This window comes from Paramisgurnus dabryanus, chromosome 5 (genome assembly GCF_030506205.2).
Source record: "Paramisgurnus dabryanus chromosome 5, PD_genome_1.1, whole genome shotgun sequence".
Lineage (NCBI taxonomy): Eukaryota > Metazoa > Chordata > Actinopteri > Cypriniformes > Cobitidae > Paramisgurnus > Paramisgurnus dabryanus.
This window is the reverse complement of record NC_133341.1, coordinates 27,767,105-27,790,477: the sequence shown is the minus strand read 5'-3', so window position 1 is coordinate 27,790,477 and position 23,373 is coordinate 27,767,105. Positions and strand designations below refer to the sequence as shown.

At 37.7% G+C, this 23,373-nt stretch overlaps 1 protein-coding gene across 1 annotated transcript in view; it reads right to left on the bottom strand.

Annotated features, from left to right (window-relative positions):
* The window catches only part of LOC135732597 (transmembrane protein 132C), a 283,165-nt gene extending 260,033 nt beyond the window's left edge, over nucleotides 1–23,132 (bottom strand). The window contains exon 1 of the mRNA XM_065250807.1: nucleotides 22,499–23,132. Within this exon, the coding sequence (XP_065106879.1) occupies nucleotides 22,499–22,598 (100 nt within the window). The 5' untranslated portion in view covers nucleotides 22,599–23,132. The remainder of the gene's footprint in view (nucleotides 1–22,498) is intronic.
* Between the last annotated feature and the right edge of the window lie 241 nt (nucleotides 23,133–23,373).

Sequence of the window (23,373 nt, the reverse complement as noted above, 5' to 3'; positions counted from 1 at the left end):
TCTCTTCCTCTCATTCTCATGTGTGTGTCCCCTCCTGTTAAACTCCTTTTTTTGTGCTTTCCGTCCTTCTTGGTGTCTCCGCTGGGATTTCACGGAGTCAAATTCAATCAAGGTTAACGTTCGTCTGCATTCGACTCTCTTCTCAGAATACCCGAGCTTCAAACGAGGACAGCGTCTCTCACCTGGGATGTGAGAGAATACGTCAGGACTCGCAGGTAGGGATTTGACGCGCACGAAATTCGTGGCTGTGTGTAACAGACCAAAGCAGTTCCACCGACTGAGCAGATTTTCACACCGAAAGATTTTCCAGACTTTGTTGGAGTGCTTTTAACCCCTACTACAACAGCTTTACAAAAATACCTCAGGCAGCGAGCTGTCACACGAGAGGATGAGGATTCAGCTCTCTGTAAACTCACGATATGACAGATCAACCAGATGTTGTGGCCTATTAGCTGCTACAGATAGAAAGGGAGGTCAAAAGGTGCTAAGAACAACCCATCCGACAGACTTTGGCCTCCCTAAGGATGATTAAAAGTGCAGTATATGAGAATGGCTGGATGGTTCTCTGGATGTAATGGGTTCATGGTCACATTAGGTCTGCTGATGCTTTGCCGCAACAGGAAAGTGGGAAACGACTGCGGCATCCAAGTCACATATTAATCCAAAACATAATTTAATAGTTCACCTGCGATTCCGGTCTTAAAGGGGCATTTCACCCGTAGAAACATTGATCTTTATTGAAAGTGTGTCATATTTGTAGTCAAAATGTAACATACATTTAGAATTTGGTGCCTATTTGACCGAGAAAAGGGGTGTTTGTAGTCTCACCCCCTCAACAAAGATAATAGCACTTCCTTCTTTCAATGATGCAAAATGATGATTTTTACATCATTGAAAGAAGGAAGTGCAACACTGAAATCTGTATTTCTCCTGTCTCAGTGGCAACTGAGGAAATGATGCACGACCATTCAAAAACATGACTGGGGTTCTAACTATACAAAGCTTAATGCAAATGGGTGAAGTGTCCCTTTAATGATTAATAGTAAACGAATTTGGCTTCCTGTCCTTGAAGGGAGCTTTGAACCTTCAGAGAGAGCAAACCTGAGGCCGGGACTCAATCCCAAGTTTTTAACTCCGCCATTGATGTTTGCTTGTGATAACTCGTCAATTAAGAAAAACGCTTCCCTACCAATGACGAGAAATTCCGGCTTTCCGCAATGCCGCCATTATCCACCAGGTGACACACTGCCGCAACTTATACAACCCGGAAGTAGCGCCTCACATAAAAGAGAAATAACTCTTTGCATGTTTTAAAGATCAATCTGCATCTGATCTCTATGAGGTTTTTGAAGAAACCTACCCATATTTGAGAGGTGATAAAAAGAGAACTAATGAAGGTAGGATGAAATTTTTTTTTTATTAAAGCAGAGGGTCTGTTCTTTCATTTGATATATTGTTTGTTTATATATTTAAAAAAGAACATTTTCTGGAAGGCATTAAACTTTTGTGAAAATCATGAAAAATGCTGGCGCTGGCTGGCAACTTTTTTTAAAAACGCTGGCGGGAAAAGAGTTAAGAGAAAACATTTGCATAAAAAACTTGTTCTTGATGAATATTTATGATAATATGCAATACCACACTTACCAAATTTATTAACTCTTTCACCGCCATTGACGAGATATCTCGTCAATTAAGAAAAAGCTTCCCCGCCAATGACGAGATTTTCTGTCTTTCCGCAATACCGCTATTATCCACCAGGTGGTGCCCTTCCGCAACTTTTTAAACCCAGAAGTATTGCCCTATGGCAAGCGGCTGCATGTCCGTGTCTGTTTTAAAGATCGCTCTGAATGGGATCTCTATGAAAAGTCCGTCACAAAAATGGAATTATCTCTGCTTTTTGCTCAAAATGTGGTGTTTTTGCAGAAACCTACCCATATTCAAAAGCTGATTACAAAAGAACCACTGAAGGTAGGATGAAACTTTTTTTTTTTTTGAAAGAAGAGGGTCTGTTGTTTCATTTGGTATATTGTATGTTTATATATTTAAAGAAGAAAATTTTCTGGAAGGCATTAAACTTTGGTGAAAATCATGAAAAACGCTGGCGCTGGCTGGCAACTTAAAAAAAAAAACGCTGGCGGTGAAAGAGTTAAAAAAACTGAAGCAAAACATTATTTACTAATTTTAAACTCTGTGTATGTTTTGATAATCGTTCTGAATCTGATCTCTAACAAATTTCCTTCACAAAAATGCAATTATTTCAGTTTTTTGCTAAAATTTTTGTATTTTTAAAGAAAAATACCCATAAAAAATATAGATACAATTAAAAAAAAAATCCCGTTTTGTTTGTTTGTTCATTGTTTGTTTGAAAGCAGAGGGTCTGTTTTTTCATTTGATATATTTGTATGTTCATATATTTTTATAAGAAAATTTTCCTGGAAGGCGATTTTGTGAAACTTTGGTGAAAATCACAAAAAATGCTGGCGGGCAACTTTTCAAAAAATGGCTGACGTGGAATGAGTTAAGAAAATCCCCACCTGAGACAAACACAAGAAAATTAGACCAGAGTCCGACGCAGTAATTTTCTTTGACCTGAGTGGACCTGCACGCAACAAAAATAAACCTACCGCCAGCGACACGATTTTGCAAGCGCTCTTGGCAAACAGAGGGGGGTTGGAAAAGCATGTGATGCACATCTGCAAGATAGTTTGCATCTTCTCGCATCCGTTCTGTAAAAATACATTCATTTTAAAGGTGGTGTCTGTAAAATCTAGCGACATCTAGTGGGTAGATTGCAAATTGCAACCAACAGCTCATCCCTGAATTTCAAAACGCATATGGTAGCCGCCACAGGACAAACATGTCGTCTGATACAACTTAGGGACGAAACTCGCTCTATAGATTAGTTTGTCCATTAAGAGATCCTTTTAAAAGTTACACAATGCACCTTTAAATTACCCGAGACCCGATGCGGCTAATATTATACTCGATCTGTGTCCAGGGCACACATGAAACTTTAAGACCTAAATCCGCTCGATCGGACCTCAGGTTTTCGGATCTACTGTAAGTGGAACCAAGAAGACGTCTAAAGCAAACATCTATTCTTCTTATAAAAGATAATCCTGATCATTAGGAAACACTGGATTAAAGCGTGACAAAGATATAATTCAAACAAAAGGACAATTATGCCATTATTTATTTCCCCTGTGTCATTTCAAACCTGTATGATGAAAGTTAAGTTGGGTACAGTGTACTAGATTCCCTTCCATATAAAAAAAATGTATTTACATTAATTTACATTGAACCTTTTAATAATAAACTGTACTGATTTCTGTGGCTGTATATTGTATACATAAACAGACACACACACACAGATACAGACACACGGGCAAAAAAGAAAAAAGATCTATAAAAATGCATTCAACTAAATGGGCACTCATCAGGGTCCTCGCTGGTTAAGCTCCAAATCTAGAAAACGTGCTTACTCATTCAGCCTGAACTGCACTACCCAGAATTCTCTGATGTGTTTTTAATTTGATTGCTGCTCCAAATATCTGAGGCACCACATTATGCAAGAACGAAAATAAAAGAGCCACAAACATGAAAAGAATTAGATAGACAGAGAGGCACATTAGCTCAGCGACTCCTCATCACAGCACAGTTAGCTTTGGGAGAACGGGAACGACTGAATTTGGGATTTTCTGTGTTTTTTTTTACTGCTGAAATGCTTGCCTCCCTCTGTCGCCTCCAAAGCCATTATGCCGATATCCGTGCTATTTATTCCCCTGCCTGGTAACAGCTCTCAGAGGAGCCATGTTTGTCTTCATACAATCGAAGTGCTTTTGTCTGTTTGTTGGCTGTTGAAATAAAAACTCAAATTCAAAGTGTGCCACTGACACATAATCTTAACCGACTGATTTTCGCTACCAAACACACGCACATTGGAGACACAACCAGTCCGGCCCTGAAATACACTTTGGCAAATGTGCAAACGCAAAAAGGTGCACATGCTCTCACGCAAATCTGAAATAATACAAATGTAGTGGTGATGATTTTTGACCTTTGATAACGAACGTAATTTTCATTTTTATCCCACAGACCTTCTGTAAGCACCCCTGAGTGCCTAAGCTTGATATATGCATCTCTTTTTTTTACATACACTGACTTTTACAAACAGAGCTTCCGATAACATGAGGGACTGATGTTCAAAAAGGACACAGCCTCTCATTTTTGATCTCTGGTCCTGTAGCATAAGATGGGTGTGCAGGCAGATGAGATATGAGATATGAAGAAACTGTTTCTGTGCCCTATAAGATTGCAGACAATTTAAAGACCAACAGTATATCGCGGACCCTGACATTTTAACAACTTGGCTTGGCACAATGACAACACTTAAACACGAGATATGATACTGTGGGCCCTAGATATAGCTAAGTTCAGGACTAAAGTCTATGGCAGGGGTTTTCAACTAAACTTTTTCTTATTTGTAGTGGAGATGAGTGGTACCCGGTGAGGTATTCTGCTGTTGTAGCCCATCCACCTCAAGGTTGTGCGTGTTGTGGCTTCACAAATGCTTTGCTGCATACCTCGGTTATAACGAGTGGTTATTTCAGTCAAAGTTGCTCTTCTATCAGCTTGAATCAGTCGGCCCATTCTCCTTTGACCTCTAGCATCAACAAGGCATTTTCACCCACAGGACTGCCGCATACTGGATGTTTTTCCCTTTTCACACCATTCGCCAACAACCATGCCTCGCTCAAAATTGCTTAAATCACCTTTCTTTCCCATTCTGACATTCAGTTTGGAGTTCAGAAGATTGTTTTGACCAGGACCACACCCCTAAATGCATTGAAGCAACTGCCATGTGATTGGTTGATTAGATAATTGCATTAATGAGAAATTAAACAGGTGTTCCTAATAATCCTTTAGGTGAGTGTATATGACTGTAAACATGTACAATGTCCTCTTATTAACTAAATAAAAGTAGGGCTGCATTTCAAAATAACAGAAAATACATAAAGTGTGAAAATTCTGTTCAAATAAAGTTCTTAATTTCAGAAAAATTAAATAAAGTGAGGAAAAGCTTGAATTTTCCCTTTTCTGTTTCACTCATATTTTTTCACAACTTTCACCATCTGTTTCTCTCCATTTCTCCCTTCAACTCTGCTAAACCACTATCGTAAAAATTACTAAAGCTGCACCATTAAAACAGTCTTGCTCCATCAGGTTTTAAATCATAACCTTCTGTTTTGGCTGCAAGGGGTGGCTTCTGGGTCCAGACCTGGACAGCGGTCCGCCTGTTAGTGACCTATGGTCTATGGGATTTTTCAACTTTTATCATCAACCAGGCAAAAATTGAAGAGCTTATAATTTTAAAAAGTAAAAATATACCTTGGTACAACAAAACACATGCATTTGAATCATTATTTATCTCAACAGTGTGGGTATATGCAAAAACTTTAACTTAAACCTAACTATAGCAGCAATGATAGCATTAGCAGCCAACACTAATTATTAAACTTGTTTCAGTTGAGGGAAACATGAAGTTGTTGAGGAGGAAATTGATGCCCACCTTCCTTTCACTCTAGCTCTGTAAACAGAGATGCTTGCCATGCCAGACTAGCTCTATCTTCAGTATCCGATTGGCATAAAGGCTAATTACTCAAACACACATCTATCCCTTTTTGCAGAATTCAGAGGTCAAGTACAGAAAGAACCTACAGAGGAAGCTGGCAGAAAGATGAACAGATGGAGGAGGTGATTGAGGTCCTCTAACTTCTTGTTAGTCACTAATTTTCTTTAGGTTAAGTCTGTTTCTCCACTGTGAAGATATAGTTGGAAGTTTGGGAACGCATATAGACTAAATAGCCATTTCTTAATATTACCGTTTCTTGGTTACAAAGTGTAGTTTTAAGATTAGTTCAGTCGAGAATATATGTATAATATTCAAATCTGCAGTTGATTAGTAAAGATAGCGCCTATTTTGAACATTTGCTTAGAAAGATTTGGACGCGAGATCCAGACACAGCAGCCTGATCTGGGCTGCATCTCTGACAGGAATTCCCTTGCTCTGATGTAGGCCTATCTGTGTTTGATGGTCAAAAGCGAGATCAAAAACGAAAATTACTACTTGTTTTTTAATTCATATATAGTGTATTTTGTGTTGTTATTGTTTTGAGGTAAAAGTTAATAAAGCTATATTTATATACTATTGCTTTTCCATTTAATCTTAACACGGAACAGCACTTGCTTTATAAATGAACTTTGTTCTTGTCAGTACTACATACAATATAAAACACTTAATTATTCAGTTTTAACAAGTTTTTTATAAGTCAGAGAGATGTTTCTGCATGCTGATTATAAACATCATTGGTGATATTTCACAACGTGTTTTAATAGTCATGTCACGCGAAAATAAATTATCAAGTGTCCCAATCTAAGACCCAGTATCCTTACCTGCTGTTTTCACATCCTTTTAATGGGAGGAAAGATATTGCTCCAGAGAAAATTATTGTTTTCATTGCTTTATTCCAAGTTTATATTAATCGTCCACACGATGTGACATTATTTATAAATCCCCAAAAGTTTACATCCAAAAGCGCTGATCCAGTCACAGATGTGTGATGTGAGCGAATGACTCACATGTTTAAAGAAGCCTCTTGGGTCTAAAATGACCAGTAGGTGGCGGCAGAATGATACAAACGTTTAAGCGGTTGGGTGCTTCTCACGAAACCATTGAAACACCACGGCACTAATGATTTTAGCTATAAAATGTGTAATATAGTAATATCAAAAAGCATCAGAATTAACACAATACTGTGTTCTACCTTTCACAATGTGTGATTTCAACATAAGAATTTATAATTTGTCAATTTTATCTCATTTTCCGCTGAAATTCTCATTACTGCAATGTGTCCGGCTGTGTTTGAACATGCGTTATGTTGTAATTTAATCAAATTAACACAAAAATATTTAGAAAAAAAATAAATGGATGTTTTGCTAGAGTACTTTAGATGACAGAAAAAATATTTACTGAATATTCATGTATAATAATAATGAAGAAAAATTAGGAAAATGATGTGTCCATGCCTGATGTTCTCATCCTCCGCAACACTTTTTGAGAACAGTTTAAGCACACATACAGAATTTTAATAAAGTTTGATTTTGAGTGACCAAGCACATGGACCAGTTACTTCAAGATGGCTACCAGGTAAGATCATTTGTTTACAGTTAATTTGAAATATTGTCTTGTAAGAATGCTTACACGACATTTTTATTATCATTACCGCAACAGATGCTTATTAAATGTTAATTTAATTAATAGAAGCATAATACTTGGATTTTAAATGCATGTGCAGAATCTCCAAATTATGTTCTTTCAGGTTTGTCATGTCATTTTGAAATTATGTCAGTGTTGATGTTTTCTGACTGTTGCGGTAATGAGATTTTTTAGGACTAATTTTTTTAATTATGTTACAAAAAGTGTTAAATAAAAAGTAAAAGTGTTTAAATTAATGTTCCCATTTACTCCAGACTTTGTTTTTCAATGTCTGGTGGGAAAAAAGTAAATTTAAGCAATTTTTACATTTTCATGCTTGACATTTTTAAAACCAAGTTTTCGTGAGAATCACCCGGTTACTGTTATATTATGAGTACAATATTACACGCCTGGGAAGAGCTCTTAGCCAATCGGATTCGAGAACCAGAAAGAACAGTTGTATAATTATACACAGTGACTTACAGTGCATTACAAGGTATACAGTATAGGTTTTAGCAGAATTTGTGTTCAATGGGTTCGAACCCATGACCTTTTGTGCTGTAAACCCAATTCTCTACCATTGAGCTACACAGGATACAATCGGTCCTGATCCTCTGCAGTTTTTAAATAATTAGCCAATGTCCTGTAGTGGGAAAAAAAGCTTTCTGTCAATACTGATTACCAGTCAATATTAGGGCTGCATAACAATTAATCACTAGTAATTGTTATGCAGCCTTAGTCAATATATTGGTGCATCCTTAGAGGAGATACATGCAACCTGCAATACATCTTTCACACACTTTCCTACCTCAACATACAAAAATACAAACATACAAAAGCACCTGGAAGAAAACAAGCTGTAATCACACTGTTAGAGAGCCCGTTTCGCACAGGTTTGTGTTCTTTCAAAGTAACTTGTTTCTGTTTAAATCTGCGACACACATGAAGCAGAGCTGTTTCATCAATGATGAGAGAAATGCGAAAGAATCAACTTTATGTGCAAGTTTTCAGAGAAAAGAGAAAAAGAAAAGTTTACACTGTAAAAGATTTTGCCTCTCATCTACAAAGTGAATGAGTCCTGAACAATGATTTGCTCATGTTTCCGTCTCTCAAGAGAGAGAGCCACACAGACAGATCTTCTATCTTCAATCTTCTATCAGCTTGTAGGGATACTTTTGGGTTAAGCCCTAGGCTAAACTCAACACTTCCACACCGTTCTGGATATCTTTTCCGCTGTAACATAAGGGAACAGGTTTAACAGAGAGGCAGAGATGAGAGACGGTGAGGAAGACAGGGAGTAATATTGAGAGTGAATGCATGTGGAAGAACTGTATGACAGAAAAATGACAGCTAGATAGGGAGATGGAGGCAGGTGGAAAAAGAAAAGAAAGGAGGAGAGACAAACCGAGCGTTCAGGTTTGAGCAGAACGCAGAGGTAATAAAACCGTCTCCCTTTCCCAGCGTTTACTAGCTCACTTCTTTGTACCATCCTTAATTACCTCTCGCAGGAATGGCAAACGAGTAAACAGCACTTAAACAGTCAGCTGGGAGAAATAGAAAGAGAGACAGAGACTGGGAGCAGTTTAACACCTCGTGGATTGAGAAACAGAGTCGGTAAGCATATGCCGAGACGCAACTGGCCAATAATGCTACAGCAGCGCAACAATAAGCCCAAATTTCTAAAGTGGTCAACTGTGGTTTTAATACTGCCCATGTATACGTTTACAATATATGATGCAAATGTATTGCAGAAAAAGAATAGATACATCAAATGTATGCAATTAAATTAACACTAATTTTACATAATTTTACACATAACACACATAAGCACAGTTATAATCTAAAAATAGATCAAATAAATTAAAAACATATAAAATGAATATAATATCAAATTATAGGCACAAATATCTTTCTATAGGCACGTTTCATTTATTTTACATTATAATAATACCTCTAGCTCAGTGTCGTTTTCTTTTTGTTGTTAATATGAACATCTGATGGCAGATGCCATCTTCATCACTTTCAATTATTCTATGCATTTTTTATTCAAGTTATTAATAAATAATTTATTGCATTTAATTTAATTAACCAGTAAAAGCCAAAAATACTCCACATGTTTTTATGCACAAATATGAACAATGTACTGCCACCACGTTTAATAGCCTGTCTTTCCGTTTAAACAATAACGAAATTAACCATTTAAAGGCTCTTCATGGTTTGTTATGTGCTGCTACTATTTAACCGTAACTCCTCAACCATTTGCGCCATCAAAAAAGTTCCTAAAAGTAGACAAACTGCACCTTTGGTTTATTACGGTAATTTCTAGATTTCCGTCCATCAATCGCTGCTGTTTTGTGGAGAGCTGAAGGGGGGAGCGCGTTAGTTTACTGTGCAGCAGGGAGCAGATTAAAGTGAAGGTAGTAAAGACGCATGAGTAATGAGGTAAAGAAAAGCCTCCTAAATAAAAACTGTGCACCAGTAAACACTAAAGTTGACTCACTGCTGGTGGCTGAACAGCCTGACTGTTTAAGTTGATTTTCAATAAAGCAGTGTAGATTTTTTGCTTCTGGGTCCTCTATAGGGATGGGTATCGTTAAGGTTTTAACGGTATTACTACTCTTACCGGTACTGCTTAACGGTCCGGTGCTTTAACGGTATTCTTATCGGTACTTTGGCCAATGTGAACATTTGATCACGAACCTATGCTCACATGATTAAGTTAATTATGTGTCTGCATTTCATTATGACAAATTAATTTCTGGATATCATTTCTAAATATTATACATATATTTATTAATGCACCAGCGTGAAAGCTGCAGAAAAAATACTCTAAATAGGATATTTAGGCTAAATAAATTTTTACATGCTGATTTTTCTTTATTTGGGATTTTAAAAAGAAGTAGAAAATATGTTGAATGCATAACGTTCAGCATTTCTCCCAAAAGAAATCAACAGAATTTCAACGTAAGGTAAGCAAACCAATTAGGGAGATTGTACATTTATTTTAAATGACGTGAACAATGTTGATTCAACATGATTTTAGCATACATGCCTGACGTTGATGCGGCAACCACCAGAGATGATGGTTGAATTTTGCAGGCTGCGACCCATAAGGACGTATTTTAAGACCGATTGCGTCACAGCAGCGCGACTTGAGGCTGTGACTTGTGTTAATATTATTCTGTTTATGTTGCGTATTTCTAAGGTTGATTAATTTTATATACTGTTGAATAGTTTAATCTACATCAACGTGTCATATTTTCTAAAATAAATGAATATTTTTCTGATTCCATATTTATTTAAATAAGTCAGAAATGTCTCCGCTGTGTCCTGCTGACAGGCGCGGTGGGCGCGTGCAACAGGTGACGCAAATTATAGGTCCTCCGAGGGTTAGACCAGTGATTCCCAACCGGGGGTACGCGTACCCCAGGGGGTACGTGAAGAGTTTCCAGGGGGTACGCGAAAAGATTAACATTTTGCTTTGATCTCATTTACTTTTAATAAAAATGTCTTTCGTTTGTCCAGTCATTTACCTAAGATTGATTTTTGTGAGGAAAGCATTGTAAAAAGGACAACTTTGTAATTTTAATCTTATCATTAATATAATTAGCTGTCAAGAGTAATGCGCTGCATGATCCAAAACGCAATAGCGAAGTCCAACTTAAGAGCGATCTGACTATTTTCAATGAACCTGAATAGTTTCTAAAGACACAACGTTTATTAACTATAAATAATCTTCAAATAATGTTATAATATTCATTCCCGTTGCCATTGCATTTTCAAATGATGCAAAAAAAAAAACTTTTGCATTGTTTTTGGCTAACATATTTTGTCCCGTATGATGTATTTTGTATTTATAGAGAATGTCTTAACGCATTTTGTTTCTCTTTATATTTGAACAGAATAATTTTACTTATTTGCACACTTTAATTATCAGTAACTTAAATTGAGATTTTAGTAAATTTAGGGCATTTACTAAAAAGGACGTGAGAGCTCAATTCCAAATAAGCACCGGAGTGGAAAATTTGCGTGTGATTTACTACAAAGGCGCAAATAAAATACACAGGCACAATAATGACATATACACATTTCTATAATGACCATTGCAATTTACTAAGAGCAGCGCAAATTAGTACAGGGTCGCAAATAAGAGACCTCGGCAGGACATCGCAATGAAAATGCGGACTGCGGACTGTGAAATTCCAGCTAAGTAAAAGTAAACTAAGAACCGGAGGACGAAAGATGAAGGGTAAAAGAAGTTTTAAAACACCTGATTTGACTTCTCCTCGTGACTTTACCTCCTCTTTTCTCCAGCAAATTAAACATAGCATGGCTTGGCAAACTATATATATTTTTTTAAAGTATGTTCCTCTGGCAAAATGTAATACTCTCATGGCATTAATGTTGCTTCTAAAAGGAAAACTTCCACAAATGCATATGCAATAAGGTCGCAAAAATAACACCTTTTCAGAGCTAAATATCTACTGCGTGTCTTTAGTAAGTTCAGTCGTTATTTAACGCCAAAATGATGGTTTGCGCATAATGCGCAAGCTGTTAGTAAATCTGACCCTTAAAGGGGTCATATGATGAAATTTTTTAATTTGTAAAATAAGTCGTTGGCGTTCCCAGAGTCCATATGTGAAGTTTTATCTCAAAACACCCTACAGATAATTAATTATAGCATGTCAAAATTGCCATTTTGTAGGCCTGAGCAAAATGTGCCATTTTTGGGTGTGTCTTTTAAAATGCAAATGAGCTGATAAAATGCAAACAATGATAGTGGTTTGTTGAAAAATAACCATGCTTCATCAGTCAGTGCTTTTTACTTTAATGTTTAAAATTAATTTATAATTAATTAATTAATACTAATTATTTGTCTGTAAAACACAACTTTGGTTTAGTTTCGATGAAGGGGTACTTGAGACTTACTGATAGGGCTGTGGGGGTACTTAGGGCTAAAAAGGTTGGGAACCACTGGGTTAGACCGTCTCATTTCAGTTCTCTTCGCGGACTTCTGAGGCTGCCACCTTGAAAGACAGAGTGCTCCCCTTTTAAGGTTGTATGCTTAGAAGGTCGCAGCCCTTGAATTGGGACACAGCTTCTTTCTGCACGTAATACACTTTTGAAAGATGCTTTGACAGATTGCTTGTGTTTCCGCCCTTACATGCAAACATCTTGTTGCACTTACCTGTATGACAACGAGCGTTGTCTGCATCAACTCTAGTGAAGTATAACCACACTTTTGAATGTTTTGCTCTATCCGCCATCGTCACTCTTTGTATTAAGCGGTAGTTTTCGTGCTGTTATGCGTGTGCGTGCGCCGCGCTCGTTGTTGTGGTTGTGTTTGACAGACAGCCAGCCTCCGCGGTGCGCATGAGAGATCTCGCAGATCTCACAGACAAACGTCTTAATCGCAAATTAGAAATGTTTGGTGAGATAAAATGTGCACGAAAACATTATTAAGCAAGAATACATAGTACATTTATTTTTATTTTTTTCTCCAGGACCGAAAGCAGAACCGATAGCGTCAGATCTTACTGATACTACGGTCTTTCATAATTTAGCCCCGGGGCCAGTTTAATACCGGGTTTCGGTACCCATCCCTAGTCCTCTATGTCTCAGTACCTGGCAATGTTAGGAAGCCACGGGCGTTTAGTTGAGTTAAATCAGGGTTCCAACACCTTAGCTAATAGGGATGCTCATATCAGTTAATTTTCCCGACCGACAACCGTAGCTTCTAAACCGAACATTAACCGTTAACTGATAAGATTTTAATATGAAATTGTCATTGAGTAAAAATACAGTTGACGGTTGTCTGTGAACTAGTAAAAACAAAACATTTAATTTGAACGTGCAAACAGCAGCCACAGATCAAAAACAGAACCAGGATTCATACATTATCAGATATTCACGCAACATACCTTGTTAAAAAGCACGCGATCGGTCCAGTGGATTAATATCCAAATGGCAGATTGTCTCTGTTTCATCTACCACAGTGGTCATTTCTAAAGCAGGACGCTTTTCAGAAAGTTTTGGTTTTGCGTCGTCTTTCTCCGTTTGTCCAAAAAGAGCTAGATGTTTATGGTTAGGGTCAGAGGCCATCAGCGAACGTCTGTCCGGATGTGCGCAGACGGACCGCGTCATCTTGCGCGGACACGCGCGCGTCTCCGTTCAGCTTCCAAACACGCATACAAATGATTTCTCATACAAATGATTACTTTATCAGACCGTCAGGGCAGCAATCATTTGTGTCATTTACAGGACATTCACAAATTAAAGATAGAAAAGTGGCGAAATGTCTGTCGGCTCATGACGACACACACCATGTATTAACAAATATTTTTTATTTTAACTGATAATGTTAATCGGTCATAATTTCTTACCTTCGGTTAACGGTTAAACGGTCAATGTGAACATCCCTATTAGCTAACTTCAAATTCGAGGACCTTTCAAGAAAGGTAAGTGCATCTGAATGTGTATTACAAATTCAACCAATGGTGAGGCTTAACGACAAAGACAGGGTGACGCGGGAGTCAGGAAGTATATTGCTATCTAAAATATTGCCAAAGACCTCGTTACAGGGACGCAGGAAGTATGGAAAGGGAGACGCAGCATCTCTTTCCCTTCTCAGGGAAGAACAGTTACATACGTAACCTGAGACGTTTTCATGTGTCAAACACAACTATGCAAAAAAGCATTTTGGTATGAATCAACATTCGCATACAGAAGATATAAGCATTTAAAGCAAACAGTTTAGCATGCGTGTTTAAAAGGCTAGACATTTTATGATATTATCCTACACTACACAGGAAATTATATGGATGTTTTCCAGAAAACTTCTTGAATGAAATAGATTAAAGCACTTTCAATGGCCTGTATGTATGTACATTTTCAAAAACTTCCTAGGCCTTGAATTATTTCCCCTACATTCACAAACTTTCAGGGATTTTAAGGACCCTGATAAATTAACCCAGAAAAGATTTTTGCTTTTAGAAAAAAAAAGTTTAAACTAAGTTTGTTTCTTGTCAAACCCACAGAATACAGTCAGATCACAACACCTGAAATATATCTTATGACACGATTTGCGTAGATTATAATTGCCTACATGTGTATCCTTTTTAAAATAATAATAATAATAATAATAATAATAATAATAATAATAATAATAAACTGGATTGAAGTGCGATCAGTACTTTTCTTTTTATGTCCAGATTTTTTGAGGCCTGCCCAACATACACTTTCTGCCTCCGCCAATGATTACTTCTACAGCGTTTTAAATTACTATCTTATACAACCCTATTCGGGAAGGAACGGAACAAGACATTTAAAACTTGGGTAAATTATATTTAAGACCTGGGATGGGAGCGGTTTTAAGACTTTTTAAGGCCTTAAAATTTAACTTTCTAAATGCAAGTCTTTTTGAAGACTTTTCAAGACCCAGCAGGAACCCTGTTTGTAAAAAAAGAATAAGAAAAAGAAAATTAGTTGTTCCACAAGGTAAATAATTAATGTAAGATTTGCTGTTTGATCAATTATCTTGGCTACATATCAAAAGCACTGCTTACAACATCACTTTACACAAACGACACTTTAAAGAGGTAAAATTTATAAAAGTAATGGCAGAATTCTGTGTGGAAGCAAATATCATAGGTCTCTCCTACTGCATTTCCTAAAAATCACAGCACTCTCTCGCCCTAAAGCAAAGTTTGAAGAGGAGAGAGAGGAAGAGGAGAGGGAAAGGTAAGTGGTGTAGGTTTGTCTTATCAGGGGAAACCAGGCAGGGATATCTCTGAGGCTTCGGAGAAGAGGGAAAAACGCTCCTGCCATTTCACCCAAAGTAAAAGAGGAAGTGAGAGACAGAGAGAAGAGGGCAAAGAGACAGATGGGTTGTGGCGCACACAGGCAGCGCCCGCTGTACCCTCTCCAGTGCCCCTCTGCCATAATGAATAACATTATGGCTGCATAAAATGTCACCAGCCCTACCCCAACGCCTACCCTCATCTTCCCTTTCGTGACGAATGGAGCCTCAAAATGTCAGACGTGCATCAATATCATTGCGAGAATGTGTGTGATGCACTGACATACTGAAGGTGTTGAGGGGTATTATTAGGTACACAAACAAATACACAAGGATGTCACTTGTGATGTCAGGGGAGTAGAGTACAGTCAGTGAAAATGCCAACAGTTTAAGAAAAAATAAGGCACAGGACACATCCGCATATTTATTATCATTATTCACCCTCTGCAAACAAGCTGAAGCTGTATTGTAGGTCTATGCTGTAGTTCAGGGGTTTTCAAACTTTTTTTGTGTGTGGACCACTATTTGTAATCAAGAATTTTCGCGGACCACCTCATAATAAAATATTATTACTACACAAAGTCCTGAATTTATCTGCACCTCTAAATAGGCTTACTAGCACTAAAACTATAACTGGTCATCACATCAGTACAACAGATTCTTAAAACATATTCTTCAAAAAATATATTTTTCTTTAAAAAATATATAATTTTATATAATTTTTGCCTTTACACGGACCACCTGCAGTACCCTCACGGACCACTAGTGGTCCGCGGACCACAGTTTGGGAATGGCCGCTGTAGTTTACATTTTAGGTTGGTAGTCTTAGTTGGTACAGTAGTAAACTAGATTATATTCAACTTTATTTTCACTGGGCAAAGTACAAGTACATGGCCAATGAAATTCAGTTAGTATCTAACAAGATGTATTTTACTGAGCGTAAGGTTATGAGGTAGATAAGAAGAGCAAATGACTCAGTTAGTGTTCAATGTTAATGGTCTTTATATAAATTAGAGATTCATAACGATCAATCGCGATTAATCTATAGCAGAATACATTTTAGTTTACATCATATATGTGTGTGAACTATGTATAATTATGTATATATAAATATGCACACATGCATGTATAATTTAAAGAAAAAATATATATTTATATATTAAGTATTTATATTTATATATAATATAAATTATACATAAATATACAAATGTATATACTTTCTTAAATATATGCATGTGTGTGCATTTATCTATACAAAGTTATTATACACCGTTCACACACATATATGATAGGGATGCTAAACAATTAATCGCGATTAATTGTTAGCAGAATAAAAGTTTTTGTTTACATCACATATGTGTGTAAACTGTGTATAATAAATATGTATATATATAAATATGAACACATTCATGTATAATTTTAAGGAAAAAAAATGTATATATTAAGTATTTATATATAATATAAATTATACATAAATATACAAATGTATATACACATGTGTACATTTATTTATACAACTTTATTATACACAGTTCACACACATATATGATGTAAACAAAAACTGTTATTCTGCTAACGATTAATCGCGATTAACTCTTTCACCGCCAGCGTTTTTTTCTTTTAAAGTTGCCAGCCAGCGCCAGCGTTTTTCATGATTTTCACCAAAGTTTAATGCCTTCCAGAAAATGTTCTTCTTTAAAAATATAAACATACAATATACCAAATGAAAGAACAGACCCTCTGCTTTCAAACAAAAGAGATGAGATATGCCATTGACGAGATGAGATATCTCGTCAATGGCAGTAAAAGAGTTAATTGTTTAGCATCCCTAATATATGATGTAAACAAAAACTTTTATTCTGCTATAGATTAATCGTGATTAATCGTTATGCATCATGAATAACTTTCAGAAAATGTAATCTTCAGAATTTAGTTAATGAAGGGTAATATAACCACCAAACTATCGGTATCATATACCACAGGGGTCTCCAACGTGGTGTCAAAGCAGATTCTATTAATGGTCTCAATTGTAATATTTATTTATTACATATATTTAATATTAGCTTGGCTTGGTTTACGCATTTTAAACAATACTTAAACATATCAAGTAAAATAAAATTATATCAACAAGTAAACCAAAAACGTTTTGAGTAGATATCAAAAAGTAGCTCTCCAGATAATTTTATCCATTGTGGTAGCACTTGCTCACAAAAAGGTTGGAGACTCCTGGTATACCGTATATATAATCAGTATCGGTCAAAAAAATGTATCTCCACCATTTCTAATTTTTTTTTTTTTTACAAATAGATATCACCGTCTTTAAAAACATTTTGCTTTCTGTGTCTTTTTCCTTTGAATGATTTTAACTACTTTTCATTGCCCACAATTGCTACTGCATGCGGTACTGTGTATGTAATAAATAAGCATTGATTTGACCGTATCAAATCTGTTACTAGTGATTCATTCCTTATTACTTGAAGAAAATAGTTTATTTTCTTATTAGTGTAACTATTAAGCAGACAAAATACACCGGTTCGTTCATCTGGCCACCAGCAGAGAGAAACGGAAATTGAAATTCTCAGACATTGCAAAACATTTAGATCTGATTCCTGCGCCATGTGGGACACTAATTTGTTTATTTCTAGTTTCCTTTCCTAAGTTGTTTTGCAGAGGAGGCTTTTTTGTTGTGACCAGAAGCATTTTTTATCTATTACTGCATCACAGGCGTACAGAGAGCAGTAAGGTCACGCAAAGCAGACAGACCATATGACAGAACTTATGCCAGGCAAAGTGATGGAGTGATCTGATGCCAAGATCGGCCACACACAGCACTGTGTAGGCACCCCACCCAACTCTGAGCAAAGTCATTCGGGTCTCATCATCTGTGTGTGTGTACGTGTCACGGTGCCAAAACTCAGCCGGACAGGCAACATGTTGAGGACTAATCACTCTCCGAGGCCTGCAGTTAACGAAAGACTCGATTCATCACACACAAGTCGCAGTCCATTAGAGGTCAGCGGACATATACAACTCTGGATGTGCGCGCAAACACACACTCATAAATACATAAAATCCTATACCTGAACACATTTCACACAATCTCGACTTTTAGCACTCTAAGCCCCTCTGCAGACCGCTACAAAAGTGCTCTCTAGAGAAACAGTGAGAATACTGACACATCAAGTGTTCTTCACCATGGCACAATGACTTCACAGTGTCAGCTTTAACACTGCGTTTTTTACCCATAATGCTAAAGAGTTGTTTTTCTTTTGCAGCACAGTGCCCTGAAAGTCAGGCTCACCCACGTATCTCTCTACAGTAAAATAAATCTGGAAACATTTCATTTCCGTCTTCAAAATGGAGCGGCCTCTTTATTGCGGTCTGGGCTTATATTTAATTACACATTATAAATTTCATTCATCATCTCTCGTTTTTGTTATACAATTACTTGCACTCCTCTTCGCAGCTCTAAAAACGGATCGTGACTATTTCAATTTCCTCTCTCTCTCTCCAGATCACCCCATTATCCCGCTTTTCTTTAGTTGCTCTGCCTCTCTGTCATTTTCTCAATCTGAGGTCATCGGTACGGCATAGTTCAGGTAAACACTGACAGCATCGCACTTCCTCCCAATTTGCATAATGAGGCCTATTTGACTCTAATTATCCTAACAAGTAGCACCACCCCTAAGCCTCTCATCACCCTCTTAATGAGCGTTAATTATTCCATCTACACAAACAAGAAGCACCTCTAACATCTCCAGTATCCTCTCATTTTCATCTCCCTCCCTTTTCTTCATCACAGGAAAGAGAGAGCCCAGCCCAATCAATACAGAGAATAGTGAGAAGAAAGAAGGGAATGAAGGCCAAATAGTAACACAGAAGTGCAACTTTAATTTCAAGAGCCAATACCGTATGACTTCAATACATCCGAAAGAAAGTGCGAGCGTGTGTGGAGCTGACGATAATGCCAATAATTTCTCAGGCTTTGTGAGGGCATGTACCTGTTAAATGAACTGTAAGTCATTATGGATAGAGAAATACCTTCCAGCAGCCCAGCCTGTAAATATAGTGAAAGCTTTATATTAAAAGCATAGACTAATGTTAAACATTAGATTCATCACTTTTAATGCAGCGTTGTTTTATAATTTGTACTATAGTCAGCTTTAAATTGATCTCTCTGTCCTTCCTTAATACAGAAATCACCTTTACAGGTTACATCCTCTGAATGAGTGAATGAATAAAAGTAAAACGTATGTGCGCTTACGTTAAACACGCTACAGTATGCGGTCTATACATGGTAGGTCTATATGCATTTCAAAAGTTTCCCCGGTACAGCCACGCTCCAGTGATCTAATGATTTTTTTCTCTTCATTTATTCTTCCTGAATCCGACTGAAATCAATTTGCTGAGATGAAAGTTTTCAATTTTATTACGCTTGCAAAATGGGAACCTGCTAACTGGTCTTTCTGCAGTAATGGAAAATCATTTCCGTCTTCGCATACTTCTTTCACTTCGGCTCTGAAGGTTTGAAGTGACAAAATAACGTTTACAAACTTTGTACTGTATGGGAACACAACATAGTTTATTAAACTAAACATTTACCTTTAGACTCGCAAATAACAATGTTCCCGTGTTTCGAATTTTAGAGCCATCTTGGAAGCGCGGCTACTGTATATAAACTGGTGAATATTCCCAGTCATTTCTAGGAAACTGAAAGGGGTGAAATAAATGTCTAAAAGGGGTGAGACATAGAGAGAAAAAATAGAAACCTATCCTTCAGGAGTTTTATTATCTTCCTCTGGGTCATTATCTCAATTAAAAACATAGGAGATAATGATCACAGTCATTACTTTCACTCATCTGCAGCCCTCCTCTGCTCGCTCTCATTTTTTTCTCTCTGGATGCCAATCTGTGGGGAAATATATTCTTGATTACCCCTCTTTGAATATAGATTATTAAAAGCACACACATGCGTATGCGCCACACTCACACTTCTTCTAGCTGTGAGTTTCACTGGCTTAAATTTAATCTCATGAATATAAGAAACTCTATTTATATTGCTTTTTTAGAAAACTTGTCAGCAAGACAAACAACGAAAGGGTGTTTGTGCGTAAAGGCATGCCTGAATGCCGGCATGGCTGTGTGTGTGCGCCTGTGCGTAAACGGTATTGTGGAGAGCAAGATTTAGGCTTCACAGTCTCCCTAGAGCAAATCATCTCCCTTGTGTCAGCCAACCCTTCAACATATGGGTCCCCGGCTCGGCTCGCAAACATGGCCAGCGTGTCTTTGCCTGCATGTATGTGTGCATGCGGCAGGGCAACTGTGTTTGACAGCCTGATAGTCTGACAGTTTTAATCACACCTCTGGTTTTGTTACAACTGTTCAGACCTGCAGCAGAGCCCTGAAACACATAAGGATCTCAAGATACTGAAAGGAGTGATGGTGAAGATAAGAGAAGCGGAGATGTATGTTTTACAATCATACAGCTCAAACTGCCTCACTTGTAAGACTGTCCTTCTGTAAACATCCATCTGCTTTTGTCAATTAAGATCCTAAAATTCCCAGAAGCAACGAAAACCTTTCATTCCATGATTTATCGATGCCGTCACAGGGAGCAGGTGCGGATTCTGGCCTTCAGCAGACAAACAGCAAAATTGGTGTAATTCACTCACAGATCTGTCTCCACTACAATCGTCAAAATTTGGCTCACATGCACCCCACCCCGATACCACGTACACACACAGACAAACATTGTATAGTTGCATTTCTTTGTAGCGTTTGCTTCTATTCCTCATGCTACAGTATGCAATTCAAATAGTCACACCCACAACATGTCAGCAGGTCTGTAAACGTAAAAAAAAATCGAAATGGCACTTTTATAATAATACTAACAAATCTGCCAGGTGTTCATGTGGATGTAGTACGGCTCAGCAGACACAAATCCATGCATGTATACCACTTTCTGAACGTGCAAATTATGTACTTTTTACCTGCAGTTTATTACTCACGGTGGTCTGAGGCCACCTTAGCTGCGGAGGCTGAAGAACAGTAATGATGATGATGACAGTTTCGGTGCTTAGATCAGCAAGTGCTGTCTCTAGAGTCAACCTCTCTGATACTATCTAAACCCACACACAAACACACTCAGACAAACTTGACACCCCTCACGTTCTGCCTTTAACAAGATCTTCAACACACAGTTTCTAATTTTGCAGTCTCCTACACTCGTGACTTCTTCTCCATCTCTCTCTCTTTCTCACACACCCCTAATTGTTTGTTTGTATGACATGTCCAGTTCCAGACTTGCTGGGATAGTGCAAGTAAAAATAGATGTGAAGGCCACTGTGGGCTTCCTCAGGTGGACAGGATGAATAGAAACAGCACGCTGCTGGGACACGAGTCTGGACATTTTTATCACCGTCTCTGCATCTGCGAAGGGTGAAAATAAGGTGGCTCACCTTAACTACAGCAAAAATCGACCTATTTATTCAACCTCCTCTGGGATTTAAAAGCACTAATTGCATTACAGGTAAACTGTATTTTAAAAGCCTGGGAAAAACAAGAGTTAGCCACTTAACAAGGTAGATCATATGACTTCACAGACAAAAGCACAGTTAAGACTCCTGGTGGTAACAAGAAATAAATTAAGGTTTAATGAAAAGCATTAGTTTTATGCAACATCTGCTAATCTTGCTTTGACTGGTACTCAACAAACCATCTCATTTAACATGCTTAATTATAAATGAATAACAGGAGAAAATAGTGCGCAATGGGACGCTTCAGCCACACTTTTAGAATTTACTTTCATCTGCACATTACGATACCGTGTTGGGATTTTGACGAAAATAAAATGCTGTTTAATTGTATATTCTCGTTATGTGCATAATGAAAATTAAACATATTAATATAAAACAGCACGCTTTCTTTCTCAATGTAGGGTAGAAAATTAACTATGATACCCTGAAACTGTGCATCCTTTGGTTAAAAAGACTACATCTACATCTGTCTTGCTAGCAAACATACATAATTAATGAAACAGTGCAAAACAACAAGGTGAGAAACTAACATTTCTATTATTTACTATGCTTGGCAATACAAAACCACACAGCCGCTGTCATCGCGCACCACAGCTTTCCAAACACACACAGTCCACTTATCAAAGAAAAAAGTGTGTGCATTTCATTATAAATATTTTAAGGAGTATTAAAATGTCCAAATAGATCAAGTTAAACAGGAGACAGCTGAGAAACTCGTGAAATACCGTAACTTTGTCTTTTATGGTACGCATAAAGACATGAAAGCGCACTATCATTATTTGTAGTTTGGTTAGATAAATAGTGAGTGTTTTTCTATGGTTATGCATTGAGCAAAAGAGAGAGTTTATATAAGTAAACGAGCAGTTTTGCAACAAGTTCTGAATGTGCGTAACGTTAAATGGTTCTTACCTTGGTGGAGAGATGCGACGAGGAGCGCGTGCAGTAACGTCATCCTAACAGCGAGCATCTTTGGCTTTCTGGATAGTAGATTATTGTTCAAAAACAACATTATGAATAGTCTAGTTTGACAAGTTGTTGAATAAATAATATATTCCTCATTGGAGAAGGTAATTTGTCTAGAAGCAGATTCTTGCCGTTCGGGTCCCCCAAAATTCTTGTCTGTTAAATGTCACCAAAATTCCGTTAAAACGAGACTTGCGTGTCTCATTTAAGTGATAAAGCCGTATTAAAACACTGTAAAAGTCACTCTACTGCTCCTCTGAGGTGGATATTCCCTTCTACGTGAAGTTTATAAACACAAGTACAGATCTCCAGACCGGTGGCGGTGTAGCAGGAATCACGCGCCGCAGAAGTTGGCGTTCTCCGCGCGACAGCGAGCTCGCGGGGAGGAAAAGACGCGCGTCCTATGAATCCGTATCTTGGCGCAAAGGAGCGCAAAACCACCGTCGGTCGCCGCTAACTCTCTCTGAAATGTTCCCATCGCTCCGCTGAGGCAGGTTTTGCGTTGACATGTCTGAGTTTTATCTGCGCTTTACCTCAACGAACTTGGTCGCGTAGTTCTCCAGAGACAGAAAGGCCAACAGTCAAGCTGGTACCCCAGCGCAAGGAGAGGGAAGCGCGTGAAGAAGAGGAGGGAATGATTGACGTCTGAAGTAGCCAATGGAGTGCTCGGACAGAACAGGTGCACTGAGAGGCCAGCCAATCGCATGCAGGAAAAACTCTCAGCCTGCATACAGGGAGGCGAAAGATAAACCAAAAACTAAACAAAGAATACCTACGCAAAATTTTTACGCATGCTGTTTTAGTGTGTTTTTTTTTTTTTA